We start from the raw sequence: 10886 nt of genomic DNA, 5'->3' as shown, positions 1-10886 counted from the left end.
AAGCATACTGATATATTTTAAGGAAACACAAGTGTTGCCTTTTACAGTGTAGAGAATATTGACAAAATGTGGAACGGAGTATCATCATACAATTTTGTAGTTTCATATCAACTTTTATTTACCTTGCTTATTTGCCACACACACACACACACAAAGAGAGAGAGTATTGAATATAAAAAATGCAAAGGAAGTGATATAGACTACTCTTTTTTTTTACAATGGTACTGATGAGATCTCACAGAATAGAGCATCTCTCTCTCTCTCTCTCTCTCTCTCTGCATCTCCCTCTCGCTCTCTTTCTCTCTCACACATCTTTCTGTTTAGGAATGTGACGTGCAGCCCGGCTTCCTCTCAGAGAGCTGAGAGACACGCGCACTCAGATCAGCACCCAGGTCCGTACTGCGTATTAAAACATCAGACCTTCACACATAAAGCACTGATTTGTTTTCCCCACAGTTTTCTTTACCCCTGTAGTTTTCAGGAGAAACTTTTCCTTCTGTTTACAGCATTCGATATTCACGCATTTCAGCATCATGCATCCAGCCATTCTTTGGGCAGCCCTGTTTTGTATAGTCTTGGCTGAAAAATCCCCTCGACTGAAATTTACTGTGCAAGGTAAGACCCTGCTTTTCTTTCCCACTTTATTTTCAAGTCGTTTTTAGATAAACATGATGAGCTACGTCACCTGTTTCGGTTCTGATAGCGCGCGTGCTGCAGGCGGACAGAAACGCCCCGTTTTCGCCATCATTGCCTTTGTATTGTGAAGTAGCCTGCTAAAATAATAAACAGCGCTCATTTTTATACTTCGCTGGGAAAATGTCTAGGTATATTGGAAATGTATTTTGTTCAGAAATAAACGAATACACGGATAAATGAATGATGGCGTGCCAAGCTGATGTTCACACACTTCTGGAGCGGCTTGCGTATAAGAAATTGGTATTGATTTACTGGCCCTAGTTCAGAGATTAAGAAATGATGTTTGCATTGCATAGACCCTGAATATATCAGTCAGCCAGAGATTTGTTCCATGGCAAAAGAGCTTGGAAGCCTAATGCATATCTTCAGTGTTAAATCAACACTTACAGTATACTTATATTTGTAAACATTATCGCCATATTAGAATGTGCACAGGTGGTAGGCACGTGCGATACGGCTGTATTAATGTTGCTGAAACATGTAATCGTTTTAAAATAGCTTATAGAAACATTGTATCTTACAATTTGTCCATCACAACACTACGCACACTGCGTCTAATTAAAAAAAAAATAAGTGAAATGCTGAATACAGTCATGCAGTGGCTATGTGTGTAGACTCCAATAAATAGGTGGTGTGTACTTTAACAGCGGATGGTGCTGTGTAGTGCTGTAGTCATGACATCTTTAAAGACGAACGGGATGATTCATATTTTTTATGGGTTCGTATCCATGGTAACGACATCTTGACATGCGTTGGTGATTACTAATAGCCTAGTTGTTGTTGGAATGAGAATGAAAGGCAGACCAGCCTACATGCAACCTACTGACATGAGCACGATTGGAAGAGGGTCGTGGCTTAACTGCAAAATACAATATTCAGCTGGCTACTGGTCAGGTTCAGACTGCCCCAAATATGTTTGTGTGTACAACATTACACCGTTTTAATTCTTGTGCTCTTAAGGGTATGAGCAGTAGATGCGCGAGCTGCAGCGCTGCATTGCAGGTAGTACGAGCTAATGCAGATGATGCCATTGCAGCAGCGAAAAGGCATTTCAGAGACAAAATAGAAGTACAGACGACCTAGTAAAGACACACGCACGCACGCACGCACGCACACACACACAACCATTAGATATTCTATGCACGCTCACGTCTTCTTTAAAGCTATCTCGGTAATGAGAGCCAACTGAGATGGGATGTTAGCCTGGATAATTATTTTATACAGACTTTTTGCGCTGTTTGAGTTCTCTTTCAATCCACTCTACTAAGAATTTGTGTTTTATTTCCATCTATTTTTATTTATATATTTATTGTTTCTTTTTTTTATTATTATTATTTTTTACATAAGTCTCCTAGTATGTGGGCTGTTTTGTGGCTGTCAGGACCATGGGTAGTTTGGCTTCTACTATTCAGAGCACGTCGGTATTCACAGAGGAGGGGCGATGCATGACTTCCACTGTGGAAATATATATCCTAGAGTCAAAGATTGGCTGAAAGCGTCATTTTACTGATCTTACTAACTAGATGTTACTTCTGATATGAAACACAGACCTGTTGATGAGTACTTTTAGATAGGAAACATTGCCATATTTCAGACATCAGTAATATAAAATTGCATGCACCATGTATTCATTTGGGCCACTGTACCAGAGAGTGTTCCATTCGATGTTGGCAAGTGTGACCAAAGCATGTGTCTTCAGAAGAACTGTGGGCAGATTCTCGAAAGATGTTCTGGAAATCTTATAAACCAATTTAATTAGAAAGCTGCACAAATTGTACCTAAGTCTGCTGATGTTTTTGTTGTTGTTTTTTTCAAAGCAAATGATTTTCACACTTCGTATATATACCGTCTGTGTGTGTGTGTGTGTGTGTGTAACTATGTATATTCATAATTTTTGAAGGCATCTAATATCTCTTGCATATGCATAAGGCTTTCTCACAGTGCCATATGCCAATATTGGTATTGTTGGTACAATACCAATCCCAGGTGCAAAATTTTAAGAATGGTCTGTACCTGTACACTTTTTATATCCATTATATGTGTCTCTGATCCTCTATAAACTACCTTTCAGAGCCTGCAAGGTTTCACTTCACAAAGCCAGAAAACTACATGACGATGTACCACCAGCAGGGGAGTAATGTTCTGTATGTGGGGGGGCAAGCTGTTATTTATATGATAAACTTCACCCAGAAAGGAGTGCAAGAAAAACAGGTATGGATCTTAAACTGACACTGAACTGAAACACTACCCTAATATAATAATATATGACAATATGTAGAAAAACTGGCTATAGAAACTAGATGTTGGAATGTAGACTGCTGAAGATTACTGTTATACCAAACATAGTGGTTAGTGGTTATGTTCAATTAAAAAAAGAAAGAAAGAAAGAAAGTATTCATTTGAACTCTATTTATAATGTTATTTATACACACAGATATCTGCAGTGCCTGATGAAAATTCCAGACAAAGCTGTTTTGCCAGAGCAGTATCTAAGGTAAATGAGACACATACAGTACAACTAACTGCTTACATTGTAGCATTTGTGATCATATCACACATTCACACATATGCTACATGGATAACTACATGAACTTTTAAGTTTTTTTATATATAATTATTACTGTATCAAAATGTAAACACGTCCAGTATGTTATGAGTATAGACCCCAATCTGGACTTTTCAGAAGGTTGAGTCACTGAGCTGTGTACAGTGGCCTCATTCTCATTCGACAGAAATAGTCATATGTGATGGGAAGCACATCACTCACAGTGGATTGAATGAGGTTATGTTTTAGGGTCAGTGACAGACACAGTTTTGCTTGGAAAGATTAAGTCTTTTTTACAAAGATCAATCAAACATTTGAAGAAAATCTGACTGTACAATAAATCTTGAAAATTTAGTTTTACAGATTTTAACACTGCAATGTGATTGTATGTGAGGAATGCATTACTAAACATGTACAGTCCAGAGGTTAAGTGCTCAAACATTCTAACTGTTATTATGTGTTCTTTCCTCCTGTAAAGATTGAGTGTGACAATTTCATCACTGTCATTGAGAAAGTCAATGACACCTTTGTGGTGTGTGGGACAAATGCCGGTACTCCAAAATGTTGGTTATTGGTAAGGGGCTAAATATTTAATTCTTCTGGTATCATTCCCCTAGAAGAAATCATTTTATTTGGCTATTTTATTAATACCTCACTATGACCATAACTTTTACCAAACTCACATGTTTAAAGTGAATTCATCCAGTAATGTTGCTGTTATTCCAAAGCCTCACACTTTCTGGTTAGATATATTTTTATTACATAATTAATATTCTATATTAAAAATGTTGAAAGTGTATAGATATATCAGATAAAACCTTGCGTAAAAAGTATGGTGAGATTTTTACTGATTTTTTTATATTGAAAGTGTCTAATGAGTCTTGCATACATCTTTTCATCCAGTTGAAGCTTTTTCTGTTTTTGCTGACACTACACCACCTTGAAAATGCTCATAACATCTTTTAGTATAATGCGGTGCAGGTGGTGTGAGTGCAATATATATGTTAGGATTTTGTATTCTTCTAGAGGGTGGCAAATCCCAAGTGGGAATGTGTATAAAATAAGCACAACAATTGCTTTGACTTAAAATTCTCTGACTTCAAATTTACATTTTTCTAGGTGAATAACTCTGCACTCACCGACCTACCTGATAATGTGCAGAGGATATCAGCCTCAGATATTTCCCCGACCATCCCTTCTCAACGCTCTGTCAGTCTCTCAGCAGGTAAAGAAAGTGGTGTGAGTGTTTACTGGTCATGAATGAAATGCCAAACAAATTAATAAAGTTGTTGATCTGTATATTAGTATAATTTTATTAGACAGCTTTAAATGCCCAGCATCTCATTTGAGCATTACATAATCAATGTTGCTGTTGCACAGTTCTCTCTCTTTGTGTTTTTCTCCCTTTCTCAGGTGGAAGCCTGTATTCTGCTTTGTCAGCTATGGGAAAAAAGCTTGGCTCTATACGTCGCACATACAGCTCTAACAAGCTGCTGAAAACTGAGAACAAATGGCTGTTGAGTGAGTGGGCTGAGGTGTTACAAACTGTATTAAAATGTGCTAAGGAAAAACCAAGCAGTTAAATATCTACAACCTGGTGACTGCTTAATGCACAGACCATATTTCAGAATTGATAATTATTCCCAGTGCAGTTCATGATCCTGCTATTTATATTCAATTTACAATATTTTTGTTGATAAACCATGTTGCACAAACTGCAGGAAAAATGATGATGAGTGAGATGAAAGGATCTGAAACTGGATATAATGGATATGTAGGGAGGACTTAGAGCTACTAGAATCTTCAATCTACCAATAGTACAAATCTACAGACATGATCAGGTTTTATTATACAAGTCTCATTAGGTTTTCTGTATATTGTGTGATAGATAGATTTTAAATGGGTTTACTTGACATTGCTGCCATCAGTCTACACACAATAACCAATAATAACAAAGCAATAAGCAATGTTTGGATATTTTCTAAATTTTTTTTTTTTTTAAAAACTTTTAATTATATAAGTCTCAGCTGGATAACTATAAAGACCCTTGACTAAAACACTTTGTCAAGTAACTAAGGAAAATTGAGCTCATGGTTCGCCATCATTTAAAAATCGAAGAAATCTGGAACCACCAGGACCATCCCTAGAGAAGGCAGTCTGGTCAAATATCTCAGATATGCAGACATCCATTACTGATTACCATTTATCACAACATCAAACAAAGTATCTAAATATACTTAGAACCATAGAACATCTGTGAAGAGACCTAAAGATGACAGGTCTAAGATATGAACCATGCAGTCTGATTAAGATTCAGAGAATATGCCAGGAAATCAAAATGTCAGTACCTGCAGAGATTTATCTAGGAAGAACTTCACACTGTATTATTGCTGCCAAATGGGCTTTTACAACGTACCGATGAAAGGCTCTGAACAGATGTATGATTGAGAGATTTCAGCTTTTGATTTTTGACAAAAAAGAGATAAAAACCTATTTTTGCATTGTCATTATGTGCTATTGTGCATAGACTGTTGGCAAAAAAAGAAATAAAATATTCAAAGAACTAAAACATTCAGATGTTCTACCAGATCCATTCAGATGTTTTAATTCTTTTGTCGTCTAGTTTTTCAAATTATTTATATGCTGAAACCCAAGGCTTTCCTCTTTCTCCATGGGTTTGTATATAAGATTGTGTGTAATTATATTCAAGGTAATCTGCAGTGGCATTAATCTGTCCTGAACTCCCTATTAAAATGTGTGTTTTTGTACATGATAATATGTATATCTTCAGGTATATTGACATTTTGGTTTGGAAATTTTCTTCCATTCTTCCTGGATTCTCTCAATCTTAATCAGACTATATATATACACATATAATGTTAAACTTTTTCTTTGACGGAAAAAATGCATCTCATACAATAATACAAATTGTATCATTGCACTGACCTTACCACAGTCCTAAAAAGACACTCTCTTACAATATTTGCTGCAATCCTTCATGTCAGAGGATTAGATAGCAGCTGAGCATTAGTGAAATAGGTCTCCTAGATATTTGGGAGAAGACAACAGTAGACAAGTCCAAAATGGATGCATCTGAATGTAGATTAGATAACAGTGGAGAAAGTTAGAATGTTTTTGTTTACACAAACAACATCAGCTTCTCTCTCTCTCTCTCTCTCTCTCTCTCTCTCTCTATCAGACCCTCAGTTTGCTGGAGCTGCTGTCATTCCAGCAACAGAGAAATTCAATGAGGAGATCTACATTTTCTTCAGTGAGATCAACAAGACAGCTGATCTCGATGAAGAACCATACAGGGCCCGGATTGGACGAATCTGCATGGTAGGCAAGTCTAGTGAATTTACTTAGGTTTACTGGATATACTGTGTTTGTTCCAACCAGCATATGTTTGTAATATCTATGTAATCCATTTAAAACAACTATTGTAATTTGAAATGTAAAAATAGTTAGATGCTAAAGGGTTTAAATGTAGCTAGTGACTGTTTAAAATTTGTGTATGTGTGTGTGTTAGAATGATGAGGGTGGCACAAAGACAGTGCTGCCTGACTCTTGGACTACATTCCTGAAGGCTCGTGTAAGGTGTGGGGCAGGCAGCACCCCTCAGCAGTACAATAACATCAAGCGAGCATTTGTGCTTATATCCCCACATCGTATTGGTGTCATGTATGGACTTTTTTCCAATGCATGGTGAGTGAAGTAGCACTGTCCAAATACATATAATAAACATATGCCAAACATTTTATTCATTTTAACTCAGCTCATAACAATTGTATGTGTCTTCCTTTGGTTTTGATTTTGCAATAGGGGCACAACTGTAGTCTGTGCATACTCAATTCAGGACATTGACCAGGTGTTTGTTAAATCAAAGCTTACAGGGTACAACAGCCCACTCAATGGAAATCGACATGGAATGGTACACAGTGTTCACTTTCACATCCTCAATAACTTCCAAGTTTACATATGCACAAGTATTTGCAAATACATCACAGTTTTACCTTTGCATGACAATTTCATTCTATACTTTACCATTTGAACCTCATCAAAACGACTGGATCTCTTCCCGCAGTGTGGTCCTAAGAATCATACAACAGCTCAGTACCCAAAAAGGCTGGAAGTGATCAGGGATCATCCTGAGATTGAGGATGTGATACTGTCAGTGGGAGAAGCTCCTTTGGATCTGCCCACTGAAGACCATTTCACACACATTGTGGCAGACAGTGTGCTCGCAGTCAATGAAGAACATTACATCGTCATCTACCTGGGCACAGGTGGGAGAAAAGACAAAAGCTGTAAAGCTCTTACAGATTTGCAGTCTTGACAAAGAAAAGTAACTGACTATTCATTTTCTGAAAATTATTCGACATATTGAAAGAGAATTGTCCTTGTGAACCATAATGCCTTGGCTTTCACAATGCAGAACATTTTTAAAACCCCACAATAAAAATTAATCTTAAGCATCTGAATGTTATTGTTTCTTGTGCCAATTACTGAAAGATGGTTTCTTTATGGACGTCACTAACTCACCGATTAAGAACGATTAATAAAATATGCATGTTTTGCTCTATTTTACAGAACAGGGAAAGATTTTAAAAGTACTCCACACCAATGAAGATGTTTTTATTATATCCCAATATTCTCTGTTCCACAACGAGGGGCCCATCATTAACATGGCCATCGACTCACAGAAAGTATGTGTTCACTTTTCTCTTTTGTAGACGAACATTTCTACCCAGAAAACAAGCCATTTTAAACTGTATCAAATTTTAAATACAGGTTGGAGTGCAGGATGAGAGTGTTGAGAGAGAGTATTTTTGACTCATGCACATATGTGAAAACTGTTTTAAAACAGCTTGCAGGGTTTTTCATACTTTAATTTCTTCCAGGGTCACCTTTACATTGGCACTGCGATGGAAGTCCAGCGCCTACCACTGGCTGACTGCAGTCGATACGGAGACACTTGCAGGGAGTGCATTCTCTCCAGAGACCCATATTGTGGATGGGACTTGACTAAAAAGCGGTGCCTAGCTATTCCAGCAAACTACAATGTCACTACTGGGTATGGTTATTGTTGCTCCTTGTTTAAGATAATACCAAACATGTTTTACAAGACAGTATTTATATATGTTCAGTGAATGTACTGTAATAGTTTTTTTCTTTCATACAGTGGACTCTTACAGAGTCTTGATCAATCCAATGCATCTGTTTGTGGAGACACTGCAGGTAAGCAATAGAAAAATGACAAGACATGATTTTGCATAAAAGCTGCCTATCTTTGCTGCTAAACACATATAAGCAGTTATGATTGCCCTCTTGTGGAGCTAGAGGGCTTCTTTGTGTTGTAGATAAAACATCATTTACGTCATGCACTTTCCTTACAATGCAAAAAATATATACTGCCTACTAGGCAAATCCAGGCTTCCAGTAAATTCCCTGGAGTCATCACTAGAATGCTTTTTCTCAGAGGTGATCTGAGGATCCACCACAAACTTTAATAAAATGTGACTATGCCCAGACTGTTTATTTCTAGTCTAATTGAATCAAAATTCATAAGTAATAAAAACTGTGGAGATTTGAGATTAAGTAAAAAGGAAAATGAACAGATTTTCAGTTCGAGTGGTGTAACAGCAACATCTTTTTTTTTGTCTTTACAAAAAACCTAATTGATTAATTGCAGTACAATTGTTAAATAACATTTTTTACAAAATGCTCTTCTTATTATGTATCAGCTTTAAAGATACGCAGTACAATTCCTAAGGAAGTGCAGATGCACAAAGATGGCCCGGTCCTGTTGCCATGTCCCGTTCGCTCCTACCATGCCACGTACAGCTGGGAGAAGGACAACTGTATTAAGCGATACCCCTGTACCATCTCCGGCTCATCCTGTGTGCTTGGCTCAAACCCTGATCTGCCCTTAAAGGAGGGTGTATTCCGTTGCATGGCCACAGAGAGTGGCCTGAAACAGGAAGTGGTGTCCTACAGGCTGGTGTTTAATGCTGGGCCTTCTGCTACTTCATCGGCTACCACACTGGCTCTGTCTCTACTGCTGGCCATGATCGGCTTCTGCCTCCAGTAGCCTGCTAACACACTACCTCAGGCTCTTAGTAGAGATGATTGGAGCATTATTTGATACCAAGGTTAGGTTCACATAGACTGTACAAGGCCTGTTTAGTCAAAGACAAGGAATGTAGGTTATAATGTGTAATTCTATCAGGTAAAGCAATTTTATTTTAGCATCAAAAAGATTGAAAACCTATCTGAATGTCATTTCGTACATATCAAAGATTGAGATTGAGTGAATAACTTAATGCACTGAGGAACACAACGGTCTCACTGCTTTGTGAACCTAACCTGTGGAACAAGCAGCAGGCCTATGTATTCTACATACACCAGATGCTTTATACTTCTAAATTATGGATCTGGAGCTGAAGTATCACTGTAATTCAGATATTCTGTTCAGTGTTGATTATGCTATTCATTTATTCTATTTATTTCTCTCTTTTTTGTGCAAACATCACAGAAATGACATATACAAAGCCTTAAAAACATGTATTGGGGATCTCCCTAAGCACAATTTACCATTTGAGCAGAAGCTACAGGATCTGCCTTGGCTTATTTTGTGTGCCATCTTTTTGCTGGGCAGGTGGAAATAAACTATAATGGCAGAAGACGGATCATCCAAATATGCCACTGTGTAAAACAGCATCACTTCAAACCTATACATTCTTTGATGTATACAGAGACATACAGCATTTCATACTTGTGTGAACTTCTGTGATAATTTTTTTAAATAACAATAAGCATTGAACTTTCAAAAGTTATGATATGATGGCCAAATATGCTTGAATAGTAGAATTACATTTTGTAGTTGATGTGGAAAAAAAGCTTGTGATTAATCTTATATCGATGTAAATTTAATGCTCTGCATTTGCTGATCTCCACCATTGCTGCCTATGTAAATGGAGGGAACACCTGACAGTTTTATAGTGATGTGAGTATTGTCTTTAGAGCATATCATGTTTTGGTTTAAGTGAATGTCTCAATGTTTGATCTAACTGTTGTTCATATGGGACTGTGATTATTATAAGCACTCAAACAGTCACTGAAGAGAGGAAGAGAGAGACAAAATTTCATTCATTGTGTCATTCCCAGAGCAATCTCTCCCAAAACAACTGACCCCATATGCCATTTATAAATGACTTTAACCTCATTCATTTTAACAATTATGTCCCAGAGATCAAGTAATACTAAAAGCATTAATTACTAATCTAAAAAAATGTGTAATGTGTGCTGATTGCTATCATTTAATTAAATTTTTATGGTTGATGTTAGTGTTGTTTATTTTGTTAAACTTTTTTTTCACATGTTCCACTTCTCTAACAAAATACAACTACCACTGAGAGGTCTCGAAACACAGATTTGACCTTATCTGAACTAAACATTAATAAATGTGGTTAAAAGAGCATTTGAGTGCATTTTTTTCTAGAACAGAAAAATGTTTGCTTTTAATTTTTACAGGTTCATACAATTAATTTGTCGTAACTCAACCTAAAACATCTGAAATGTTATTTATTGAAAATATAGTAACACTGACAAATTGCCAACTTTTTAATTATTCCAACTTAAAAAA

At 36.9% G+C, this 10886-nt stretch overlaps 1 protein-coding gene across 1 annotated transcript; it reads left to right on the top strand.

Annotated features, from left to right (window-relative positions):
* The first annotated feature begins 283 nt into the window (after positions 1-283).
* Positions 284-10719, top strand: si:ch211-113g11.6 (uncharacterized protein LOC559008 homolog). The gene is made up of 15 exons (XM_058400179.1): positions 284-392; positions 507-615; positions 2768-2907; positions 3131-3190; positions 3720-3815; positions 4361-4466; positions 4655-4762; positions 6441-6580; positions 6771-6946; positions 7064-7172; positions 7326-7527; positions 7832-7947; positions 8143-8315; positions 8424-8479; positions 8986-10719. The coding sequence occupies exons 2-15, from the start codon at positions 534-536 to the stop codon at positions 9330-9332; spliced, it is 1911 nt and encodes a 636-aa protein (XP_058256162.1). The 5' UTR covers positions 284-392; positions 507-533; the 3' UTR covers positions 9333-10719.
* Positions 10720-10886: the final 167 nt, after the last annotated feature.

Source organism: Hemibagrus wyckioides, linkage group LG01 (genome assembly GCF_019097595.1).
Source record: "Hemibagrus wyckioides isolate EC202008001 linkage group LG01, SWU_Hwy_1.0, whole genome shotgun sequence".
Lineage (NCBI taxonomy): Eukaryota > Metazoa > Chordata > Actinopteri > Siluriformes > Bagridae > Hemibagrus > Hemibagrus wyckioides.
The sequence above is the reverse complement of the archived record's forward strand: the minus strand, read 5'-3'. Positions and strand labels throughout refer to the sequence as shown.